Raw genomic sequence first — 25,995 nt, forward strand, 5'->3', positions numbered from 1 at the left:
ACAATGGTAAAGCGTTCAGCACAGCGTCCAGCCTGTTGGAGCCCTGACCACAGGTGTTGTCATACTTTTCCTGGGATTACTGGTGGAAGTCCTCCCTGGACCCTCAAAGGTTATGAACACTCCAATAATTGCCTTAAGTCTGTTAAAAGACTATAATAAGATCTGGAAAAGTCATGCTAAGCTGAGGCTTGTTCACAACAAGTAAAAATCCCAAACCCTGATGCTGCAAGCTATCCATTGTTTCTGGACAAACCATGAGATATCCCATTGGTATATCTGCTATCCATAGGAATTTCAAGCTGGCTCCTAAGTGTCTGGTTACTCCCTAACCTTATGTTTTCCTAAGTATCAATCAGTTTCTTGAGATGGTCCAAAACAGAAAACTCCTTGTCAAGAGAAAAGACAATGACCTACACTATTGAGAATGCTTTGAAGCAGCTGAACTGAGGGTATCAAGTTCTGTAAAAAAAGCAGCCATGTGTGAGTGTGCTTCAAGAAGAAAAGTCTCTCTAACACCATCCGCTGTTGTTCTCGAAGCTGGAAGAAACAGATCGTCTCCCTTCAGGGATCGTGCTGAGAACTTTACCTGTCAGCATTGCAACCCGAGTGCCTTGGACTGGGGAGATCCCAGCTCTCTCTCTCTCTCTCTCTCTCGCTCTCTGTCTTTTCTCTTTAGGCATAGATTTCTGAACCTGAAATGTATTAGTTAAGCTTCAGCTAAGTTTGACCAAATATTTAGTGAAACCAGGGTAGTATTGTAATTGTTTGTGTTTGTTTTTCCTTTGCATGTCTATTATTACTAATGTCATTATATATTTCATATACTTAACAATAAATACCTTTTATAGTCAAACTGGTGGTAACTGGGTATATATTTCCTCCTCTACTTCTCCTTCCCCACTTGCTCTGCAGCAATGCTTCTTTTACCTAAGCTAAAGATCCCTTTAATGCCCCAAAATACTGTGGGGTCTGCTCATCAAAAGGCTAAAGATTGGGACGTGCTGAGTTTGAAACACATCAGGGGATCAGCTTGAACAGGCTTATTGACTCAGTTTGACTCAGACGTGCCCTAATGACCTGAATGCTGGCCTATGCGGGTGTCAGCTGGCCACCCGGCCGGATTCAGAGGTATTCTGTTTACCCACGTGCTTGTGTCTGACTGCAGTGTATTGTTGCTCTGATTCCTGGCGTATGAGGGTGTCAGCCTGTCCATGCTGATCAACCCGGCCGGGTCAGGCGTGTCACGTTAATCTCTGTGTGTGGGCATGTGTGTGTATGACTGATTTGGTGGTGGGAGGAACCCAGCCCCATTGAGACTGAGTCCTGCAAGATAGCTCCACTGGGGGTGAGGGCTTGCAGAAGGGAGAGATACAGCTCCATACAGAAACACAAGTAACACAAGCAGCACACTGATAGAATTACCAAGACCCTAGAAACGTATCCCTAATAAGTGAGCACACCCCAAAGTGATAGGCAAATCTAGTAACACCCTGGGGTCAGGTCCCTTCCCAACCATCTTTCTTCTCCTTGTGCTTTCCCCACCTCCATCCTGCACTGCCCTTTCCTGTGAGCATCCTCCCTCTGCCTGTATATCTGTTGTGTTCCCTCAGGTGACTGTATGGATCCTTTTCCTATTCTGCCCACCCCAACTGCAGATGTGGACTTGAAACCTCCTGCCCCCACCTCCCTTGCCACCTCATGGTGCCTGGGATCAAAGAAGGGAGGCTGGAATGAGGCTGATGGCTATTATAACTGCTGCCCTGGCTGACCACGCTTTCTGGAGACTCTCCCTGTTGCAGGGCTACAGGCAGGGAAGGAAGAGATGAGGGGAAGTGCAGGTAGCATTTCTCAGCCCACTTGCACCCAGTGCCCTTGTAAAGGATGGAGCAGTGCTGGGCTCCGAGAGGCAGTGCATGGGAAGACTTGATTCAGGAATGGAAAAAGCCAGTGAATAAGCTGGGTGGTTCGGCAAAGAGAACAGGACCTTAGGCTTTGTTCTCAGTGCCCAGTAAACTAACACTGGGATGGGCTGAGTTTCCTGCCTCATCAAGATTTTCTAAGTACATCCTTGTGATGACCCTCCTTGTGGCTGCATCGTGGGGGACCAGGAATTGTCACGGGGAGAAAAGGACTTCACTGGCATGGGGTCTCTCCCTGCAATGGATTCATACTTGCTGGAAGGACTCTGAGCCAGATGAAATGCTTTTCCCTGACCAGTGTCCTAACTCCTGAGTTTTGTATTTACCAAGAGAGGCGTGATCTGTGAGCTCCTGCTCTGTCTGTCCCCATCTGGGACCACTGAATCCACCAGAGGCTTGGGGCAGGTATGTGTGCTTCTCTCAGGAAGAGGAGAGCCCAGATGGGGTGCACTTCAGACGTGAGCATGCCATGGAAACTCTGGGAACTTTTGAAAGTCCCTGAAACAGGTAAGAATCCCCTCCAGGCTCAGTCATGGCCCCTCTACTAGCCCACCTGCTGCTGCTATTTTCCCTCCTGTCCCAGGGCAGAGGAAGTTTCAGGGATGTTCTGCTAGTTTCAGGCAAGCTGCGTGGGGATTAGGCTCAGTTTGGGCACTGGTGATGGGTAGGGGCTCTTCCCCTTCCCCACACCTTCTCCCAGGGGGGTAGGCAGGACAGGGGAACACACCCACTGGCCCACTGATGTTGTTGTCCCAGTTGAGCACTGTCCAGCTAAAGTGGGCAGAAGTAGTTATGAAGCTTCCCCCATCCCAGGGAGAACAGGGAAAGTAGCAGCAGTGAGCGGGCAAGGTGGAAAGTGGAGGGAGAGGATGTGGCTCTAAGCATGAAGAGGAAGTAGGGGCGTTTTTACCTGCTTTGGAGACTAAAGTCCCCTGAGGCTCTCACATCTTGGTCTGCCACCACCAGGGAATGGGGGAGCAGGGAAGAGGCTGGGAGCCAGGGTGCAGCCACCCCTGCAGCCCAGATTGCTGCTCCTGCACCTGCATTTGCCACGGGGATGGCGACTGGGCCATGGCAATGCTTATGCTTGACTCAAACATAGCGGATCCTGGATAGAGGGTCTAGCCCTTCCAAATTGACACTGCATTCCTAAGGCAGGAAAAATTTTACCCATGGTCAACTTCTCTGGACTGGGGGTGGTTTGGCTTCCTGCGTAGTAGCGAGATGGCCTCTTCCTCAGATCTTTTCAGTGAATATAAGAATCTTTTATTGAAGCAGGACATTGGCTGCCTTAGTTCCCCTGCTTTACCTGTGGCAGGTGAAGGTGTTAGGTTTGTGTCATGTCAGGGTTGACTGTGTCATGTTGCTTGGAGGTCAGACAATGGATTTGTCTGGCCTGGTTTGGACAAAGTTGATGGTGTCTCAGGCAGGGGGTTCAACTCGATGTAACCTCTGCATTTCCTTTCCCGCACGACTTCTCTAGGATTCTGAAAACTTCCCCTCTCCCACTCCTGCCACAACCATGCGTCTAGGTGTCCATGCCTTTGGATGGCATGTGGCTTTGGCCACTCTGGTGCCCTGTGTGGTGGGCACGTAGGGGGCGCTCCTGCATTGAGCATCCCACCTCACCACGCCCATCCACCTTCTGGACTCCATGTGTCTCTCCAGGGGCACCTAAGCCCTGGCAGACCTGCTCTCTAGCCACACCACAGAGTCCGGGGGTAAGATAAACTGCCACCACCCCAAGAAGGGACTGTCTCTGCCCTGTGTCCCCGGAGAAACACAGGCCTAATGTCCTACGGGTACTCGACCCGGTACAGGCACATTCCGGAACTCCCCACCAGAGCTCTCTCAGGCGGGTTTGAGTCCATCCAACCCACTACCCCAAGTCCTTTCATGAGAGGATGCTATCACATTCTGGCTTCCCTTGATGTGTTTGACAGTGAAGTTGAACTCTTGAAGCTGCGAGGCCCATCGTTGAAGCTTGGCATTGTTGTTTTGCGTCGTCTGTAACCACTGCAGTGGGGCATGGTCCGGTAGGACGGTGAACTGCTGCCCCCATAGATAGGGCCTCAGCTTGTTCAGTGCCCAGACGATTGCCAGACACTCCTTCTTGATAGATGACAGGTTTCGCTCCCGAGGGATTAACTTCTGGCTGAGGGACACCACGGGGTGCCGCGTCCCTTGGTGCTCTTGTAGGAGTACGGCTCCTAGTCCTGTGTCAGAGGCGTCTGTGGTGACGTAGAAGGGTTTATTGTAGTGCGGTGACTTCAGGATCAGTTGTTTGACCAGGGCACCCTTGTTGGCACCCCAGCTTCCAGGCCACTGGATCAGGGCTGCCCTTCTTGGTAAGCTCAGTTAGGGGAGCTGCTGTCACTCCAAATCCAGGGTAAACCACCTGTAATAGCCTGCCAGGCCAAGGAAGGCTCTGACTTGCTTCTTGGTTTGTGGAGGTGGCCAGTCTTTAACAGCCTTGATCTTGTCCCACAGGGGAGCGACATGACCTCCACCCACACGATGTCCCAAATATTGCACTCAGATAGTAACTGGCACTTTTTGGCTTTCACCGTAAGACCAGCTTGCTTGATCTTGCTTAACATGGTGGCCAGATGAATCAGGTGCGATTCAAAGTCCTGACTGAAGATAGCGATGTCATCGATGTAAGCCATGGCAAACTGCTGACATTCTTGTAGCAGGTTATTAATCAGTCTTGGAAAAGATGCTGGAGAGTTGCGTGTACCGAAAGGTAAAACCATAAACTCATATTGTCCCACAGGGGTGGTAAAGGCAGACTTGGCTATGGCATCCAGATCCAGTGCCATTTGCCAGAATCCTTTGGACAGATCAAGAGTAGAAATAACCTTGGCTGGGCCCAGGCGATCAAGCAAAGTGTCCATCCTGGGCATAGTGTATGCATTGGGGTGGTAAAAGTGTTCAGCTTCCGGTAGTCCACACAGAACCAGATGGCCACATCCTGCTTCCGGACGAGTATAACCGGGCTGGCCCAGGGACTCACTGAAGGCCGAATTACACCTAACTCTTCCATCTCTGTGATCTCTCACGTTATTTCTTGCTTTATCTTCTCATTAACTGGGTATGGTCTGGAGTGTGCAGGGCAATGGCTGCCCGTGTCTATAGAGTGCACCACCAGGTCCGTTTTACCTGGTTTGTTGGAGAACACTGTCCCAAAGTCTTTGAGTGCTGCGAGCAGGTTGTCCTTGTCCTTGTCCGGGGGGGGCAGATGGTCCGGCAGGAGCAGTTCCTCTATTCCTGCCTCCCCATCCCAGTCACTGTACATGACCGGCTCCTCTGGGTCCTCAGGTGATCCTTCTACTGAGGAAATCCAGAACACGCATCCCCTCTATCAAAGTAAGGGTTAAGCATGTTCACATGAACAGTCTCAGGCTTTCTCCCACTCCTGGCCACGACATAGGTCACATCATCCAGCTTATCCAGGACAACATGAGGACCTTCCCAAGCAGCTTGTAGCTTGTCTGTCTTTAGTGGCAAGAAAACCATAACCTCATCACCAAGGTCAAAGGAAAATAAGCGAGCCTTTTCATCGTACCAGGACCTTTGCTTCTCCTGGGCCTGTCCCAGGGACTCTCGTGCCACTTTCATCATGTCAGTCAGCTTCTGACGAAAGTTCAGCACATACTCCACCATGGAGGTCTTGGTGGAAGGGATTTTCCCTTCCCACTCCTCTCCCACCAGATCAAGAGGACCTCAAACTCGCCTCCAAAACATCAACTCGAATGGCAAGAACCCCGTGGACTCCTGGGGCACCTCCCGGGAGGCAAAGAGCAAATGCAGAATTTTCTTATCCCAGTCATTGGGGTTCAAGTCCACATAGGCCTTTAGCATCCCTTTCAAGGTCCCATTGAACCTCTCTACTAGCCCATTTGTCTGAGGGTGGTAGGCTGTGGTCTTGAGGTGTTTCACCGAACAGCACTCCCACAGGCACTTCATCACCTCTGCCAGGAAGTTTCCACCCCGATCGGTCAGGATCTCAGAAGGAAACCCCAGCTGATAGAAGATTTTGGTTAGGGCATCAGCAACCACAGGTGCCTCGGTGGAGGTCAAGGCAACCGCCTTCGGGTACTGAGTTGCAAAATCCACTAGTCAGGATGTACTTTTTCCCTCTATGAGTCTTATGCCTCAGAGGGCATACAATGTCTATCCTCATGCTTTGGAAGGGTTTATCAATGATAGGGAGGGGCTGTAGGGAATCTTTCTCTTGTCCCCACTTTTGCCTGTCTCCTGGCGTATCTTGCAAGATTGGCCGTAGTCTGTCACATTCTGGGCAATTCTGGGCCAATAAAAGTTCGCCTGCAGCCACCAGCATGTCCATGTCCTGCCCATGTGACCAGCACATGGTAAATCGTGAGCCATGGAAAGCAAATGTTGTCTGTATTTACAACGTACTGTGATCTGGCGATGGGGTTCCTAGGTCTGGGTGCAGTTCCTGGGCACCCACAACCGGTAGAGAAACCCTTTATCCCAGACCACCTGCTCCCTCTTCTCTGGGGTGAACTTGGTCTCTTGCTCCTGAGCTATCTGCTGGAGGTCCTCCAAGCTGGGGTCCCCCAGAACCTCCTGCTTGAACTCCTCTCGCCCGGCTAAGCAAACAGCTGGGAGTTCAGGTGCTCCTGCAGGGAGTGCACTTTCACCCTCAGGGACTTCCTTGGACTCCTCCCTGAGAATCTTGCCTCCCTCTGACACTAATGGACTAGACACCTCCCTGGGACTGTCACTGAACCCACCCTTGGGGTTCCTTGTTCCCTCAGGGACTGGTGTGCAATTGCCCTCTGCAGGGGCCTCTCCCACCGCAGCTGTCTCTTCGGGAGTTCAACCCTCACCTGCTTCTGTCCAACAGCACCATGGGACACCCTGGGACCCCAGGCCAGACTTACCAGATCTCAATTGTAACAAGGTGGCTACAAGCTCAGAGACCCCCCAGGACCACTGTGGCCCAAGGGTAGAGCACGTGTCCCCTGGGTATCACTGGGCTCCTCCATCCTCTCCTTTCCTAATAACATGTCTCCACTGCTCAGGCTGAAGGTGACACTGATCCTTTCTGGGGCATATTAGCTTAACTTGAGGACCCACGGGAGTCTCATTCCAAAGGGCTGTGACAACTCCTGGAAATAGGCTTGTTACAGCTCCCCGTGTCTCAGATCAGAGTCCCCTGAAGGTGCCCCCAAAAGCAGTAGCATTTCTGAGTGCAGATGTGGTTCAGGCTTAGGCAGAGAAAGGGTTAATTCTGAGGAGTCAGCCCCAGGGTCCAGGTGAGGCTGGAGGGAAGGGAGAAGAGCTCCAGATACAGGGACGGCCGCCAGGAGAGCGGGGCTGGAGAATCACGCTGGGCAACGCCGGCCCCGACACTGCAGGATCTAACTGAGGAGCCCTGCGGGGAGAGAGGGGAGACGTCAGCACGGGGCAGGGACTAGCGGCACTGGGAAAGGGCCCCGGGGGGGTCTGACAGGGGCCAGGGCCTCTCTAGAGGCTGGTCTGCAGCCCCCGGATGGGGGGATGCTCTTGTAGGGCCCAGGATGCTCTCACCCTGGGAGTAGCTCTAGGTGTGGCCTGAATGGCAGTAATGAGGGCGATGCAGACTCCTCCTCTTCCTCACTGCAAATGCTCCATGCTCCAGCTCCCACCCATGCTGGGCTGGGCAAGTGCTGGGGTGAAAGGGCAGGGGCAGCCGCTCCATGGGCCCCCTGTGCAGCCTGTGGTCCCTGAGGGGGCGGGGGGCTTCCTAGGGGTGGACTGAGATGGAAATTACCTGTTGGCTGGGGAACGGGGCGGCCTGGAAAACAAGGAGAAACATGGTGAGAGTCTCACCAGAGGCAGCCCCTCAGAGAGACCAGAGATCCTGCCCTAGCCTGGAGGTGCGGGGCAGACCCCATTAGGGACCTCTCATCTCCCCTTAAAAACCCAAGTCACGGTCTCACCCAGACAGGGCTGGATAGAGGGGTTCCCTGTGTGCACGTGTAGGTATTTCCCTGATCTGGATTCACTACTCTGTGCTTCTGTCTCTATTTCCAGAGAGCATTCAGCGAGGATGAATTCAACCGGGGTCACGCTTGTGTGAGCCACAGTCTCAGCTGGGAAGCTGCGTTTGTATTTTCATCCTGACCGAGGGCAGGCAGGGAGACACGGGCAGAATCAAGTGCCAGGAACAGCCCTAGACCAGACCATGGCTGTGCACATTTTGGAGGAGCCCGCGCTGTGTTTTCTTTTATGCCAAAAGCAGCAATTGAAAATTTAGGGAAGAAGGAGGTGGCGAGGGGTGTCAGCAATCAGGAAACAGATTATGATAGAGCACGGGTGCAAGAGAAAATATGCTATCCTTTCATACCACGTACACTTTTCCTCAAAAAAGAAAAAAACCCCACGTGCTGGATATCGCAGTGAGCATTATAGGTGAGAAATACAGCAGTAGCAGCACCCGCTAGTTCCCAGGTAGGTGTGAAAGCTGCCTGGGCCTCACAGGGAGCAGAGCCGGGGGCAGTGCTTCCTTCTTTCTGCTGCTGCTCCTCATCTCCTGCCTCCAGGAAAGGGCTGTTATTCTCCCCTCTGCCGTTCCCAGTGCCGGGGGACATTTTCTCCCTGGGTCTGGTGTAGGCGAGACAATCCTGCTCCTGCCCCACACCCCTCCCTGACTGTCTGGGCTAAGGGGGAGACCGGGACCCCTGACACCTGCAGCCTCTCACACCTGCAGGGCTGAGGATCTGCATTATATTGCACTGAACAAACCCAGTCGGACCCCCCAGCTGCCAAAGTTTCCTTTGCTGCAGAACAAGGTCAGAGCGCAGGGAAGCTGAAATGAAAGTCTCCTGGGACACTACGTTTTGCCAGGGGAAAACCTTGGTCTGCGCCAGCAGACGAGCAACAGGACAGAGGAGGGAGGTTTGGGGCAGAAAGCCCCCCAATACCTCAGCCCCATGAAGTCCCACAGTCCCAACCCCTGCCTGCCTCAGTTTCTCTCACTCCTCAGCCTTGAGTTTATTTAAATCTTTACTTTGGTGCTGCTATAAAATTGCTGTGTTTTCTCACATGCAGCACACATGCTTTTCCCCAAAAACAGGTCACTGGCCTTGCAATGTGAATCTTAACTGAGGAATACAGTAAGAGCAAACTCCAAGCAAATGCGCTAAGTCTGACTGCGCCTCTGTGGAGACAGGAGCCGGAGGTGAAGGGCTCAGTCCGGGCTCCCACCCCCTGCTCACACCCCTGCCCCTGTGGCAAAGGGGCCTGACCCTGCACAGCCCGTGTGGGGCTGCACAAAGGGAGACCCCTCCCCTCCAAGACCTCAGGGGCTGCCCCGGGCTCCCCGTTCCTCACCCCAGAGCACGGTGACGGGGCCCGGCAGGCTGCTGTGCTCCACCTGGCAGGTGTAGACGTCCCCGCTCCGGGGGGTCACTTCCAGCATCACCAGGATCTGGAAGGTCCAGTCTCCATTCTGCATCAGCTCCGTGGACACCACTCCGGCTGTCTGCTCCTGCCTGTTCCTCAACCATTTCACCTCGATCCCGCCGGGGTAAAACCCCGTCACGGAGCAAATCAGTGTGTCCGGGTGGGCCTGGGCCCCTGATTTTGTTGGGGAGACTTTCACCTTGGGCTTTCCTGAGTGGGAAAGAGATGGAGAGAATGAGCTGCGAGAAAGAAGGATTCCTCCATCAGGGAACATTTTCTCCCCCGACCCCTGCCTGCCTCAGTTTCTCTCACCCCTCAGCCTTGCGTTTATTTAAATCATTACTTTGGTGCCACTATAAACTGCTGTGTTTTCTCACATGCAGCACATGTGCTTTTCCCCAAGAACAGCTAACTGGATTTGCAATGTGAATCTTAAGTGAGGAATATGATAAGAGCAGTTTCTGAGCAAATGTGTAAGTCAAATGTGCAGGGACTTTCAAGAAACAGAGCAAGTGGGAGCCTCCCTGCTGCTACTTGTAAACTTATGGTAAGGAAATGTGTTATTTTTTCCCCCCGATGCATGTTGTTGCTGCTGCCTTCTCTGCTGCACATTACATTCAAGGCAGTGTGATATTTTTATAATTAAAGGTAAACTTTCATTGAAGTTTCTCCTTTTTTAGTTGCAAATGACGTGAATCTAGAAGGGTCTTTTAAACGCTCTGGATTCCCTTTTTCATTCAAGATCTCAGGGGGAGACCTCTCCATTTTGGAGGCCCAGCTCTATGGCTGCAGCACCAAGTGTCCTGTCCTGGGTTAATGGCTTGCAGCTGTGGACAGCCAGGGGCTTTGCTTGGGAGTGGCAGTGAGTTGCAAAGATATCCCAGGTTTGGGACCTGGCCCTATCCCCAGGAGACCCCATCATGCGTCTCATAAGCAGGGGTTTGGGTTTTCCATTTGCTGCAGAAAAATGTGGATGTTGTCCTTTAAAGAGAAAAGGTGGCCAGGTAGAGGTGCAGCCCTGCCTGTGAGGCCCCCAGTCTGCTACTCCTCACCTTGCTGGTGGCATGTCCTTACTCCATGGTGGCACGGCTGGTGGGGAGGTGTTGGCGGCAGCTGCAGCAGTGAGTCTTGCCACCCTGCTCCACCCTCCTGTGCCAGGTGCCACCCGCTGGGCCACAAAGGCAGCTCTTGCCTGGTGGTGGTCCAGCCAAGCTATAGCCTCACACCCCACTGTGGGCACACAAATCTGGAGGGGCATGTCCCCCCCTCCCATGCCACCCCAACTCATCACCCATGCTGTTGCCTATGGTTGGGCACCTACCCTGCCCCATACAACCCCCCTTCCCAATATACAGAGGGGCTGCGGCCTCGGGGAGGGGGAAGTGGATTGAAAGAGGGGGGCACCAGCAGGACTGAGGTATGTGGGGGGTTGCCTGGAGTGAGGGGAACTGGCAGGGATGTGGGGCTGTGGGTCCGGAATATGGGGCACCAGTGGGGATGAGGGACTGTGGTTCAAGAGTGAGGGGCACTGGTGGAGATAGGGAGGTGCAGGTCAGGACTGAGGGACATTTGTGAGGATGCGGGGGTGTAGGTCAGGAATGAGGGGTACCAGCATGGCTGGGGGGGCTGTGGCTTGGTAGTGAGGGATACTGCCATGTCAGGGCTGCTCAGCAGCAAGGAAGCAGTGGGGGAGGGGCAGCGGCACCTGGCCCACGTCCTGGTGAGTGAAGGGGGCAGGGGAAGCTCTGATTTTCCAGTATCAATGACCAAAATCAAAAGCCAAAATATAGAGGTATTTAGATTCTATTTTAATGTAATGACTGAGGCACTGGCTGGTTTCCAGATTGGTTTAAAACTGTAAATATCTCAATAAACATTGTGTACAGCTGACGACTCTATATACACGGGAGTTTCATTTTAGTTATGGAAAAATGTGGATTTGGGGCTTTTTAATCGCAGAATTTGGGATTTTTTAACACAGGACACCAGGATCCCTGCTCATCAGGATGAGATTCCTGTTACCCGCTGAACGCAGCGACTTGCCCCACGCCCAGAGCAACAAGCAAGTCTTCTAGGAGAGGAGCGAGACACTTCTGGTTTCCTGCCCTGCTGGAAATGGGACATTCCCCGGGACCTGGGCAGGCAAAGCTGTCTGGGGCCCCAAGAACCCCTGCAGCTGTGGTGCCCCCTCCCAGACAGCAGGGACCTGCCCCCACCCCGGGGAAAGGCTCCACGGGGCTGAGCTCCCTGGGTCCTGCCTGTGGCGCAAGTGCTCCTGCCTGGCCCCCCCGAAGGGCCTTGGGCAAAGCTCTTTGCAGTGACTGGTGCCTGGGGCAGGGAGCGCTGATCTCAGTCCCTGGTGGGTGCCGCGCAGCCTGCCCCCGGGCCCACCGCCCCTCACCAGCCACAGCAGTGCTAGGGGTGGAGAAGGGCCGAGCCCCCCCGACCCCACAGCTCCCATTGCTGCATGGCAGGCAGTGCCTGGGCTCCTGTCCGTCCTGACCATGGGCGACCCCTGCGCCCCTCCCCTCCCCCAGCCCTGGGGGGTGATGCTCCTGGGGCACTTCTGCAACCCCGGTGTGACCCGACTGCCCCCGGCTGCGCCCTGCCCCATGGTCGTGTCCCCGCAGGGTGACAGCGTGATCCGCAAGTAAAACCTTGGACCTATGATCTGCCCCCCCGGGATCTGCACTCCCACCTCGTGTGCCCCTCCATGTGATTTCTTTCCCTTCCCAGGTCACAGCTGCCCCTTCCTCTGCCCGCACCCCCGGCGCAGCGCTGCCCCTGCCCTGCCGGCGAGGGGGGGCTGGGGGGGCAGCTGCAGCTCCTGCCCCCTCGCCCCCCGCCTCCCTGCACCCGGGGAAGGCGCCCGACCCCCGTGGGCACCGCGCTGCGCGCTGCGCCCAGCGCCACGGGCCTGCTCGGGCGGGGGTCAGACTCCGCCGGGCGCGCGGTGATGACGTCCCCGGTTCCCGCAGGGGGCGGGGCTGTGGGAGAGCACACCGGGGCCCGGCCCCGCCCACACCAGCCCCGCCCCCCGCCTCTGCCCCAGACCCCGGGACTCACCCCTGCGGCCGATCATGTGGCCTTGCTCAAACACCCCATAGTTGTGTCAGTAGAACTCAGCTTTGTGCGTGTTGATAAAGTTCTCCTACACCCCGTAGTTGTGCCGGCAGAACGTGTTCACTTCGCCCTGTCTGAGCTCCATCACGTCCTTCTGGCGGTTCCAGTACTCGGCGTCAGGCTCCCCCAGCTCCGTGTCCGCCACCTACACACCCGGGTCACTGCCGAAGTGAGCGAGTTGTTGCTGGTTCCAGATGGACCTGTCCAGATCTCTCACGCGCCGGGTGCTCTTGGTGTGGAGACAGTCTGCCTTGTGCTGGAACAGGAAATACTCTGGGGCGGGGGAGGGAAAGGAGCAAGCGGGTCAGGGTCTCCCCTCAGGAAGGCCCCCGGGGGGCAGAGTGCCCAGGGAGTCACTGCTCTGGGACCACACAGGGTGCTCCCCCACTCCCCCAGCTGTCTGTTGACCCCCCAGGCTGCATGGCTGCCCCCTCACCCTGCCCGGCTGCCCCCCACCCTGGCCTCACCAGTGACCCCACCTCAGACCACTGCCCGTACAGCACCCGGTGTCCATCGGGGGTGTCACTGCCCCGGCCGTGCACTGTGGGTCCCTCCACACCCCCCCGACACCCCTGCCCCTAGCCCTGGGGATCATTTCCCCATGCAGAAAAGCCCGAGCGCGCGGCTCCAGGCCCTGCCACCCCTCCCACGCCCTGCTCACCGGGGGGCTCCGTGCAATGGGCCACGCGGGTCCCCAGCACCGCCAGTGTCGCCAGCACAGCCCCCGCCCAGCGGCCCCCGGCCCCCGGCGTCCCAGCGGTCCCCATCGCGGCGCAGGGCAGAGCTGCCACCCCTCGATGTCCCGGCAGTGAGACGTGCTCTGCCGCGCCCCGAGCAGCAGCCCCGCGACGCTGCCCCAGCCCGGGGACAGCCCCTCGCCACCCCGGGGACCAGTCAGCATCGGGGCGGAGCGGCGTCATCTGTCGCCGGGTGCAGCCGGGCTCAGGGGCCCCGCGCCACACTTGTCCCTGCTGCAGCAGAGTGGGTGCCTGCCCCCGCACCGCCCTGCCCCGGGGCAGCTGGATGGTGCTGGGGGGAGGGGAGCCCAGGGCCACGTCCACACAGGGGCACGTTTTGCTCCCGGGGCCCCACCCCCGGGGGAAGCCCCGTCTCCAGGGCTCAGCCACCCCCGGGCTCCCTCAGCTCATCTCCCAGATGGTTCCCAAACCCTGACTTCTCCCTCCCCTCTGCATTTCCCCCCACACCCTGTGTCCCTGGGCTGGGCCGTTCCCCCCATGGTACACATGGGAGCTGAGCCCCAGAGCCGGGCAGTGCTGCGCAGTGCGGTACACGGGGCATCTGGGGCAAAGTCCGGACCAGTACACTCAAGTCCCAGGCAAGCTTCCAGTCTGTGGGGCCATCTCCACCACCCAGCAATAAAGACAGTGGGGGAAGTGGGTGTTGTGGGTGGGGAGGAAGGGTGTGCACTGGGAAAACCTAACCACTTTGTGCACAGAGGGACCAAAGAGGGGCACAGGGCATGAGGGTCCCTGGTCCCTGGGACCAGATTTCAACTGGTGCCTATAGGAAAGGCAGGGCCCCATTTCTCAAACTGCTGAGTCCTACCCATGGTATCTGCTCTGGGATGCCAGTTCATTGCTTCTGGACTCTTCCTCTCCTCACTATCACCCTGGTCATCACCTGGGATTTCTCCAATTACTGGGGCCCCCAGTCCCTTGCATTGTGCAGTTTATAGCTCTTATCTGCCTGACTGTGTGCCCAATGCAAGGTACCCCAAGAGAGGAGGTGGCTGGAGGGCAGAGCTCCCCCTCAAGCCTAGTTGGTCCTGTGCAACCAGCTGGCCATGCAGGGCACCACAGTGGTCAAAGCCATGTGCAAAGGGGAATCGGGACCCATGGTTGGAGCAGGAGTGTGAGAAGAGAAGTGGAGCCTCCTCATTCCACACACTGAGCCTATGCAAACTGCCACTAGAGAGCCCGTGAGCTGGTGAGCGGCCTCTTGGGGAAGGAGGGGACTGCAGGGGGAAGTTGGACTTAGGCAGCAAGGATTTTGGGAAGGGGCTGTGGTTTTTGTGCTCCACACCCCTGCTATGGAGGGGACTGCAGGCACCCAACACACCCTCCCCCTGCAGTGGGATGGCCACAGGAGACAGGAGAAGAGGAAGTTCCTCCTGCAGGGACATCCCAGTGCCACACCCTGCCAAACAGTATGCCTTTGTGCAGGGATAGAGACCCACTGGCTTGGCCTGAGTCCCCAAATTCTCCAGCCCCCATCCAGGACTCAGCACACCGGAGGGCTTAGCAGATCAGAGAACCTCACCTCTGAACATCAACTCCCCCAGCCCCAGAGATTGGGCATCCCCATCCAAGCAGACCAGTCAGTGTGAGGGCTGAGCACTGTCATCTGTTGAAATCTGCTTGGCCGACCCCTCTCCCGGAGCACACTGGCTAGTCTGGGGGTAACTTGCCGCCACCACCCCGAGAAGGGACTGTCTCGGCCCTGTGTCCTCGGGGAAACACAGGCCTAATAGTCCGACGGGTATTCGACCCGGTACAGGCACTTGGGGCACTTCCCCAAGTCAAGGGGGCAAAAAGCAAAGTCTCCTTTAGTCCGCAGACCTAAGGGGTCTCTTAGGCATAATTTAGACCCACCCCTCAATAAGTCTCCCACACCGGTCACAAACGAGAACTTTATTGATTCCAGGGGGTAGGGGAAACTAGGGTACAGGGTTCAGCAATATCTTAGAAATCCCAGAGAGCAAATAGTGTGGCTGAGGTAGCCTTTTGATCACGCATCTGTGTTACTGCCAGCTAGATATCTAATCCCATTGAGTAGCTTACTCAAACGCATCTTCCAGAGCTCTCCTGTTTCCCCTCTGGAGTCTGGGGGTGAGAGAGAGAGCTCGGTCCCGATGGCAAGGCTCCTCTGTCTCCCCTGCTTTGCTGCTGCTTCCCCTCATGGCCAAAGAGAGAAGAGAGAGCCTCCTCCCCCACACCTATATAGCCCCTCTGACCTCATTCACTTGGTCCAGTGGAGGTCAGCCCCAGCTGGCTGTCAGCCAACCAATTTGAAATACATCACCTGTTACCGGGCAGATTCCAGCTCCCCAGGTAGATGCCCCCCACCCAGGTAACTGATGCCAGTCCCGTAGGCAGAGGGAGCAGGTTCCCCCCTCCCTCAGGACTGCAGCCAGCTCAGGTTACCTAAAGAGACAGGCTGAGGTGTGACTCCTCCGTGCTGGCCCATCTAATCACAGAGTCACAGGGCAGAGATTTTGGGGAGAAACCAGGGTGGCTTTCTGCCACAATCCTCAGCATTAAAGCTCCTTACCTGGCCCAAAGGGATGCACCCTTCTGGGTCACAGCTCCCAGCCCAGCCCTTGGGCTATAGCATCCTACACGAAGGGCTCTCCTGGCTCACAGCAGCCACGGCACTACCCCTGGTGTCTCCTCACAGATGTCCCACTCTCCTGTACTAGCATCCTTTCTGTGACACTCTCTGGGGAGCCCTCACCCCTTCAGCAGAGTCCCTCTGCCCCCAACCCCTCTTAGCTGTCTCCTGTGTGACCACTGAGAACAAGCTGGGTTATGTCACAAGCCCCAGCTTTTTTATTCCCAAATGCCTGTTTCACCAGAATCACTCAGGCCTGGCCAGCTCATAGAAAAGGCATCTTTGCCAACTTCAGGTGTCCCACCTTTCATTTGTTTGTGCTTTAGCTCCCCTCCTCCACAGAAGAGGCTGCCAGGATTCCCCAAGTGCACTTACCGCACAGCATCCCTAAGGCACAGGTGCTGCAAGACTTTCCAAGGGTGTGCAGAAAGAAGGAGTCCGGCCACAAGTCTGGGACAGAGCTGCCAGCCTGGCCCATTCAGAGTTTTTTTTTATATTATTGAAATATATTTCTCTATATAGAGACAGTTCTATAAATACACCCTCTGTCATAAACTTCCCATCACACATCTCAAAACCGCATTAAGAAACCAGCACTTCCAATTACAATAAACGCACCCACTCCCCTCCACCCCTGTGCACTCACCCTCCACGCTCACCTACCCCAATCACAGTCCTTTAGTCCAAACCCTGATTTGGGGTTTGCTCTCTCAGTTCATTCATTGTCCTTCTCACTGCTGATGAACATTTTAATGGCCTGTTTCCTTGAGCGCAGCGTGCCTGTATAACAGGAGGCTCCTACATTGTCACAGGGCACTCCAGACACAGGACACAGACTGATTGAAATGCATTATCTGGGACCCCTGCTTCTCCGTCAGGTGTCCTTATATCACTGCCTCCCTTGTCATTAGCCTGACTCCTGTCACTCTTTGAAGGAGGTGGCTTACCTTTTTCCACACACCCTTGGCATACGGGCAGTGCCACGGGAGGTGATCAGTGGTCTCTGATTCTTCTTGGCAAGTCTCCCTGGGGCAATTGGGTCGAATCCCTTGTCCCTCACTGGACCTCCACACCCTCAGTTGCAGTACTCAGTGCGCTATCAACCAACTCAAGTCCCTGTGGTCCTTGTGGACGTCCTTTTGGAAAGTCTGTTTCCACATGGCTTGGTAGTCCTCATAGGGGAGCATCTCCATGGATGATTGCCTGTCTCTGACTTCCCTCTGCATCTTTTTGTGGTTGGACATAGTCACCGAGCTTTCCTTCTGTAACACATACTCACTCCAGAACTCGTTCAGGAACCTGTGGAGCCAGGGCTGCTCCATGGTCCGTGGTCTCCCATTCGTTGGTGTGTACTTTCCACACCATCTCAGTAGTTGACCTGAGAATAACTTCACTAGGCAGGCTGTTTTGGTCTCTGGCCCAGTCACCAGCTTGCAAATCCGGCACATGTATGGTGCCCGCAAGAACAGGTGGATGTCTGGCATCCCCCTGCCCCCAGCCCATTTCTTTTTCTACATGGTCTTCCTCGCCACATTCCCCATTTGGGATCCCAAGGAGAAGATGCTCACAGCTCTCTGGATGACACACTTTGTGGTGGGTAGACCACTGTGGCGTACAGAAGTCCTGATAGCAACATCGCCTTTATGTGTGCCATGCGACCACCCATGAGGAGGTGATGCCCGTGCCACATACTCAACCACTGCTTCACCTTGGCCTCTTTCTATTCCCAAGTCCTTCTTCCACTCAGCTCTGAATCAAATTCCAGCCCAAGGATCTTGACCCCCTCGTGGGGCACTGAGACCCCCAGGGGACTCCAGGTCCCCAAGCTTGCCTACGGCCAGGCAGGTGCTTTTGCTCACATTGAGCTTGGCCCCCGCTGCCACTTCATAAATCCATGTGTGCCCCAGGACTCTTTCTACTGCACACTTATTCTTGCACAGGATGTTCAAATCATCCATGTAAGCCAGGACTTGGGCTTGTTTCTTACTTGCCTCAGGGATCTGGACTCCATGGATCCCAGGGTCCTGCCTGATGTGCTGAGCCAGGGGGTTGATGGTGCAGATGAAGAGGATCAGGGAGAGTGGACAGCCCTGATGGACCCCTGACTCTATCCCCCTCTCACTCCAAAGCCCCCGTTCCCCCAAAGCAGAGGCAGGCCACCCTGGAACAGTGGGGGAAAGGCAGACAGCAAGGGGGGCACATTGCAAGGGTGTGCAAGATCCCCCAGAGTATTGGGGAGATGTTGGCTGTTGATGGCCAGCCCTTCTCCTTAGTTTAGTAGCCAGGGTTCAGGCTGCCCAGCATGTGTGACCCGAGGGTGATGGGAATCTTACGCATCAGCCAAACCCTAAATCAGTGGATAGAGGTGCTGATGAAGAGTCAGGGAGGCAGAATGGAGGACGAGCGGGGACGTGGAAGACAGGGATCCACCGTACTGTGCTAGCATGCCATCCACCAGCCAGCCTCCTCCTCCACCACAGATGCTGCCAATGTGGACTAAGGGGATAGCGTCCATGGTGGGGTCCAGAGGCACCAAATGCCACCATCAGGCAGGTAGCACTCAGGCCTTGGTGGCTGCTTTTCTTGCTGAGGATGTGGAGCTGCTGCCCCTTGGTCTACTGGGCAAGCCACAGCCATATGTGGCCATATCTGGGCACAGTTGCCCCTGTGGCAGAAAGCCACCTTGTTTCTCCCCAAAATCTCTGCCCTGTGACTCTGTGACTAAAATCTCTGAGCATCAACCATTTGATTAGGATGGGCCCAGCACAGGGGACCACACCCTGGCCGGTCTCTTTAGGTAACCTGAGCTGGCTGCAGTCCTGAGGGAGGGGGAACCTGCTCCCTCTGCCCACGGGACTGGCATCAGCCACCTGGGTGGGGGCATCTACCTGGGGAGCTGGAATCTGCCCGGTAACAGGTGATGCATTTCAAATTGGTTGGCTGACAGCCAACCGGGGCTGACCTCCCCTGGACCAGGTGAATGAGGTCACAGGGGCTATATAGGTTGGGAGGGGGAGGAGGCTCTTCTCTCTTCGGCCATGAGGTGAAGCAGCAGCAAAGCAGGGGAGACAGAGGAGCCTTGCCATCGGGACCGAGCTCTCTCTCACCCCCAGACTCCAGAGGGGAAACGGGAGAACTCGGGAAGATGCTTGTGAGGAAGCTGGTCAATCTGATTAGATATCTAGCTGGCAGTAACACAGATGTGTAATCAAAAGGCTACCTCAGCCACGCTGTTTGCTCTCTGGGATTTCTAAGATATTGCTCAACCCTGTACCCTAGTTTCCCCTACCCCTTGTAATCAATAAAGTTCTCGTTTGTGACTGGTGTGGGAGACTTATTGAGGGGTGGGTCTAAATTATGCCTAAGAGACCCCTTAGGTCTGCGGACTAAGGGAGACTTTACTTTTTGCCCCCTTGACTTGGGGAAGTGCCCCAAGCGCCTGTACCGGGTCGAGTACCCGTTGGACTATTAGGCCTGTGTTTCCCTGAGGACACAGGGCTGGACAGCCTCTTCTTGGGGTGGTGGCGGCACGTTACCCCCAGACTAGTGAGTGTGCTCCGGGAGAGAGGTCGGCCAAGCATAAGGCGCCCCTAGGGAGGCATCTGGAGTCTGGAAGGTGGGCGGGCGCAGGGAGGTGGGCGGCTCAACGCAGAAGCGCCCCCTACTGGCCCACCACACATGGTGGCAGGGGTGGCATACGAATACCCAGCTGTTTTGCCTAGGTGGGATCCCTGCACCCACTACATGTGGTGGTAGAGGTGGGATACGAATACCCGGCTGTTTTACCTAGGTGGGATCCCTGCACCCGCCACATGTGGTGGCAGAGGTGGGATCCGAATACCCTGCTGTTTTACAGGCATAATTTGGGAAGAGTAATAGAGTCACTGAAATCCCTTGAGCAAACAATTTCTAATTTGGCATCGGGTCGACTGGATAGTGTAGATACCCACGATGATGGAGCAGTACACCGAAAAGACCGTGCCTGAACTGAAAGAGCTGGTGAAAGAGAGAGGCCTTCATGTGAAGAAAGGGCTAAAGAAGGAGGAACTGATTAAACTCCTGTGTGACAATGACTCAGCCATAGAGCAACCTCCACACTCGCCAACTCCTGAGTCCTCCCCAGAATCACAGCGCCGCTCCCAAGTTCACATTCCTCATGTAGAACAACCCCTACAGAGGAGCGACAGGGCAAGCTCAAGTATGAGCTGGAGCTGAAAAAGATGGAGCTGGAGTTGAAAAAAATGGAGCTGGAGAAGGCAAAGATGGAGAAGGAGGCTGAGCGTGAGAAGGCAAAGATGTAGATGGAGATGGAGCTCAGGAAGATGGAGCTGGCGGAGAAGACAGCACAGCGCGAGGCCCGAGAGGCAGAGGCCAAGCACAAGGTGGGGGCCCGAGAGGCAGAGGCCAAGCACAAGCACGAACTTGAGGTACTCCGTCTGCGGACCAACGGGGATGATGCGGGCCCTCCACGAGCGCCCAGGGAATGCCCCAAACCGAACTCCTCAGCCTTCACTTGCTACCAACCCGGAGATGACCCCAAAGTTTTCCTCAGCATCTTTGAAAAAGCAAGCCCGACGGTTGAAGGTGCCTGAGGAGGAGTACATGATGCACGTAGCGGCTCTGGTAGATGGCGACCTGGCGGCGGTCCTGAACAGCCTGCCCTCCGATACAGCTGACGACTATGATACATTTAAACAGGCCGTGGCTGCAAGGTTCAAGTTAGGGCTGGACTATATCCGGAAAAAATTCCAGAATCTCCGCCCACAACCAGAGAAGTCAATGGCTGATTATGCAGCCTTGATGTGGGATGCTTTCCTTAAATGGGTAGGGGGAGCCCAGGCTGACACTGCCGAGAAAACGTACCACCTCATGGTATTGGACCAATTCTATCATTGCTGTCCAAGGGAGGTTAAAACCCTGGTCAAGGACAGAGGCCCCAAAACAGTCCAAGAGGCCGCTGAAATTGCGGATCAGCTGTTGCTTAATCGTGAGGGGCCAGACAAAGAAGCCCCCCTACTCTGGGAAGGAACATAAAGGGGTCCAAAGAGGGGGGAAGGGAGGGCCAGGTCCAAAAGGGGAAAAGGGGCCATCCCAGACTGAGCGTAAGGAGGCCCCTGATTGGACCAAACACCCCAATTCGGAAAAGAGGGGGTGCTATAACTGCAGAGAGCCGGGCCACATCAAGCCCAAATGCCCAAAGTTAAGCAACAAACCCAAGCTCGTCAGACATGCAGCAGCTGTACGCAGTGAGGGGGAAGGCCTGAGCCCCTCTGAGGGGCGTGCCTGTTGCTACAGGATCACAAACCCAGAGGAGGTGATGGCCCCCCACCGGACCAAGATAATGGTCAATGGGAGAACCCTTATTGGGGAACTGGACACAGGGTCCAGCGTGACATTAATCGATGCCAACCTAGTTTCACCTGCGGATATAATCCCCAGGAGGACCCTTACCCTTCAAGGGGTGGGGTCTCCACCATTCGAGATACCGGTAACCCGGTCACCCCTCGAGTGGAGAGGCTGCGCGATGCATGTAGAAATGGGGGTGATGGAAGGGGCTCCAGCTCCCATCCTGGTGGGATGGGATATTCTTACTCGAGAACTTCTGCACAGAGAGCTGGACCAGGCCCTAGAGCTAGAGCCCTACCACATTAACGCAGTGACATGTCTGCAGAGCAAAAACGCTAGACGGGGAGGGTTAGAAACTCCCCAAGAGACAGCCATGCCATTGGGTGCACTGGGAGAGGCCCCAGTGGAGGGTGATTGCACACCAGTTCCTGAGGGAACTAGCAACCCCGAGGGTGGGCTAAGTGACAGTCCCAGGGAAGTGTCTGTTCCGTCAGTGGCAGAGGAAGGAGAGACTCTCAGGGAGGAGTCCAGGGAAGTCTCTGAGGGTGAAGGTGCACTCCCTGCAGGAGCCCCCGAACTCTCTGCTGATGGCTTAGCCGGGTGAGAGGAGTTCAAGCAGGAGGTTCTGGTGGACCCCAGCTTGGAGGACCTCCGGCAGATGGCTCAGGAGCAGGAGAGTGAGTTTACCCCAGAGAAGAGGGAGCAGGTGGTCTGGGATAAGGGACTTCTCTACCGGTTGTGGGTGCCCAAGAACTGCGCACAGACCTGGGAACCCCATCGCCAGATCATAGTACCTCGCAAATACAGACAACGATTGCTCTCCATGGCTCATGAGTTACCGTGTGCGGGTCACATGGGCAGGGAACGGACACGCCAGGAGCGTCAGGCAAACTTTTATTGGCCCTGAATTGCCCAGAATGTGACGGACTATTGCAGATCTTGTGGGACATGGCAGCGGAAGGGCAAAAGTGGGGACAAAAGCAAGGCTCCCCTACAGCCCCTCCCTGCTCCCTTGTGGGACAAGATCGTGGCCATTAAGGACTGGCTGCCTCCACAAACCAAGAAGCAAGTCAGAGCCTTCCTTGGCCTGGCCGGATATTACAGACGGTTTGTCCCGGGATTCGGGGTGACGGCGGCTCCCCTACACAAGCTGACCAAGAAGGGAAGCCCAGATCCAGTGGTCTGGAGGCCGGGGTGCCAAGAAGCATTCGACACCCTAAAGGCTGCCTTGGTCAAACACCCGATCCTGAAGGCACCGCTCTTTGATGAACCCTTCTATGTCACCACAGACGCCTCCGACACGGGACTAGGAGCCGTGCTCCTACAAGAGCACCAAGGCACGTGGCATCCCATGGTGTACCTCAGCCGGAAGTTAATCCCTCGGGAGCGAAACCTGTCGTCTATCGAGAAGGAGTGTCTGGCAATCTTCTGGGCGCTGAACAAGCTGAGGCCCTATCTATGGGGGCAGCAGTTCACCGTCCTACCGAACCATGCCCCACTGCAGCGGCTGCAGACGATGCAGAACTCCACTGCCAAGCTGCAGCGCTGGGCCTGGCAGCTTCAGGAGTTCAACTTCACCGTCGAGCACATCCAGGGAAGCCAGAACGTGGTCGCAGAGTGCTTGGGCAGGGAAGTTCCTGAATGTGCTGTTATGTTTTATAAGTTTTATTGTTAGGCTCAGTATTATGTGGTGCGTAATTTCTCTGTAGGGTCAAACAGGTGACCCCTCCAAACTAGCGCGCTTGTCTCCATACCTCCTGTGAAGCTACGGATCCAAGCTTTTAAAGGAGGGGGAGGGGGAAGTGTGGCAGAAAGCCACCTTGTTTCTCCCCAAAATCTCTGCCCTGTCACACTGTGACTAAAATCTCTGAGCAGCAACCATTTGATTGGGATGGGCCGGGTCTCTTTAGGTAACCTGAGCTGGCTGCAGTCCTGAGGGAGGGAAACCTGCTCCCTCTGCCTACCTGACTTGCATCAATCACCTGGGTGGGGGGCATCTACCTGGGGAGCTGGAATCTGCCTGGTAACAGGTGATGTATTTCAAATTGGTTGGCGGACAGCCAGCTGGGGCTGACCTCCACTGGCCCAGGTGCATGAGGTCACAGGGGCTATATAGGCTGGGCGGGGAGGAAGCCCGGTCTTCTCTCTTCGGCCATGAGGTGAAGCAGCAGCCAAGCAGGGGAGACAGAGGGGCCTTGCCATCGGGACCGAGCTCTCTCTCACCCCCAGACTCCAGAGGGGAAACGGGAGAACTCTGGAAGATGCTTGTGAGGAAGCTACTCAATCGGATTAGATATCTAGCTGGCAGTAACACAGATGCGTGATCAAAAGGCTACCTCAGCCACACAGTTTGCTCTCTAGGATTTCTAATATATTGCTGAACCCTGTACCCTAGTTTCCCCTACCCCTGTAATCAATAAAGTTCTCCTTTGTGACTGGTGTGGGAGACTTATTGAGGGGTGGGTCTAAATTACACCTAAGAGACCCGTTAGGTCTGCAGACTAAGGGAGACTTTACTTTTTGCCCCCTTGATTTGGGAAGTGCCCCAAGTGCCTGTACCGGGTCGAGTACCCGTCGGACTATTAGGCCTGTGTTTCCCCGAGGACACAGGGCCGAGACAGTCCCTTCTCGGGGTGGTGGCGGCACGTTACCCCCAGACTAGCGAGTGTGCTCCGGGAGAGGGGTCGGCCAAGCATAAGGCGCCCCTAGGGAGGCATTCGGAGCCTGGCAGGTGGGCGGGCGCAGGGAGGTGGGCGGCTCAACGCAGGAGCACCCCCTATGGGCCCGCCACAACCCCCAAACACCTGTTTTGTCCACCAATCAGTTGTCAGAGCGAGAGGGTGTTCAGCATTGCTGGTGATGTAGTGATAGCCCACTGCACCTGTTTGGATCCATGTTTGGGGGAGCAGTTGGTGTTCCTGAAGGTGAACCTCCCACTGCTGGGGTTCCCCAAGCTCCAGGTGCAGGTGAAGTGCATACCACCCTCTTCACTTCATTGGCAACTATTTCCTTTTTTTTCAATTAAAAAATGCCATTTAATGCCCTGCTCTCAGAGCTAGACAGGGTACTCACTGCATCACCAGTCAGCAGAGGAAGAAGATGTCCCTGCTGAGCTTCTGTGCCAGGATGAACTTGGAGGTATGGGCTGGGGCTGTTCGGAAAGAGGATGGCCCTGGCCCTGGGCATGACTACTAAAACTGCTCTCTGCCAGGGTTGGGGAGGCCTGGTGGGACTGCTGGTGGCACAGCAGCCCCAGGAAATGCCAGGACCAAGGACCCCCATAGTGAAAGGGGGGTAGGAAGCACCATAACTTCCAGCTACCACATGCATACACACAGTCATGGCTGGGGAAAGCCCCGACCTGTCACGTGTTTGACAGTCCTGAGCCTTGCTGGTTATAGTGTCACCCATGTCACGAGTTTTGCTTGTTAACAGCTTGAGGTGCAGTTTCCCAGAAACCTCTGCACCTATCTCCTTGAAAGCTGGCAGGCCTCATGGTTTCATCAGGCGTACCATCCCTGCAGTGCTCACCCCCTCCTCCCTGCGCCTTCACACTTACAAGGGGCAGGAGTTTTGGTTTTAATTTTGACATGCAGTTTCCCAGAAACCCCTCAACCTACCTCCTTGAAACTTGGTAGGCTCCATGGCCTCAGAAGGGGCTACCATCCTCATAAGTTGCATTCAAATCAGTCAGGAAATGACAAACTTATAGACAGTTTTCTTCTTCCCCATTATAGCCTATGGATGAAACGTCGAAACAGAGCTGAAACAATGAAACAGTTTCAATGAAACGAAACCGAGCAGCAGTTTTGAAATGAAACATAACACTGTCCCATCAAAACGTCAAAGCAGAAGTCAAAATGGACCAGTGCTGTTTTGCACAGCCCTAGTGTTTCGCTTCCACACCTCTCTGCCCAGTTCCCGCTGTCCTCCCAGTTCATCCTGGAGCGTGAGGAGGCAGTGGTCCGAGAAAGAGATGGGCATGGAGCAGGTTTCCTTTTGCTTCCACCCCTTGGGGAGGAGGACAAAGTCTACCTGGGACTTGTTTTTTCCTGTGGGGTCCACTGGGTGAAATTTCCTCCGAGGCCTTGGGCTTCTTTCCCAGCGTGCAGTAGGCTGTGGTCCTTGACCAGTTTCATAGATTTCATAGATTTCATAGACATTAGGGCTGGAAGGGACCTCGGGAGATCATCGAGTCCAGCCCCCCACCCAAAGGGCAGGAAGACAGCTGGGGTCATAGGATCCCAGCAAGATAAGCATCCAATTTACTTTACAGTTGTTTCAGTAGTCTGGAGGATCTGTCCCTGCCTAGCCCCCGGGTGCTGCTGACTCTCACTTAGGATTTAGTTGAAGTCTCCTGCAATTATTACAACAGCCCAGTGGCTGATACCCTCGCAGTGCCCAGGTGGCCTACAACAGAATTGATTCACCTAGATGTTGTTATTATTTCCCATTAGCTCTTTAATACCGCATTACCTGCTTGTCGCATTTATCTTTCTCTTAACTGTTGCGTGTGTAAGCTATAATAAATTTGCCTTTGCTTCACTCCCAACTCTGCCTCCTCGATCCCAAACCAAACAGCCCCGTGGCTCATACAGTTGCAGCACACAGTCAGCCTGCAACTAAATTGATACCCCCACAGTACCCAGCTGGCCCGTGACTGGGACCAGCACCGATTTCCCCCCTTGACCCAGCGCCTCCCCCTCACACACAGCACCCTTCCCCTGTCCCAGCCAGTGCCTGGCTTCCTCTCCTTCTTGACAACTGGTGTCTTCCCTCCCCCTTCTCCTCCTCAGCCCATTGTGCTCTGATGCTATCCCATCAGCCAAATCTCCAA

At 55.3% G+C, this 25,995-nt stretch overlaps 1 protein-coding gene and 2 pseudogenes across 3 annotated transcripts in view; 1 reads left to right on the forward strand and 2 right to left on the reverse strand.

The window, feature by feature from the left end:
* The window catches only part of LOC149852950 (DLA class II histocompatibility antigen, DR-1 beta chain-like), a 298,803-nt pseudogene that overhangs the window by 87,886 nt on the left and 184,922 nt on the right, over window positions 1-25,995 (forward strand). The gene's annotated exons all lie outside the window — the stretch shown is intronic.
* Window positions 3,200-13,549, reverse strand: LOC149852952 (HLA class II histocompatibility antigen, DR beta 4 chain-like; annotated as a pseudogene). The gene is made up of 4 exons (XR_016439326.1): window positions 13,123-13,549; window positions 12,405-12,734; window positions 9,267-9,548; window positions 3,200-7,326 (listed from the first exon to the last, which is right to left on the reverse strand). The product of XR_016439326.1 is annotated as an HLA class II histocompatibility antigen, DR beta 4 chain-like (transcript).
* The window catches only part of LOC149852953 (antigen-presenting glycoprotein CD1d-like), a 3,417-nt gene continuing 2,517 nt past the window's right edge, over window positions 25,096-25,995 (reverse strand). Inside the window, exon 5 of the mRNA XM_090029517.1 lies at window positions 25,096-25,100. Coding sequence (XP_089885643.1) covers window positions 25,096-25,100 — 5 coding nt within the window. The remainder of the gene's footprint in view (window positions 25,101-25,995) is intronic.

Source organism: Crocodylus siamensis, chromosome 15 (assembly GCF_052110815.1).
Source record: "Crocodylus siamensis isolate JL-2025a chromosome 15, ASM5211081v1, whole genome shotgun sequence".
Lineage (NCBI taxonomy): Eukaryota > Metazoa > Chordata > Crocodylia > Crocodylidae > Crocodylus > Crocodylus siamensis.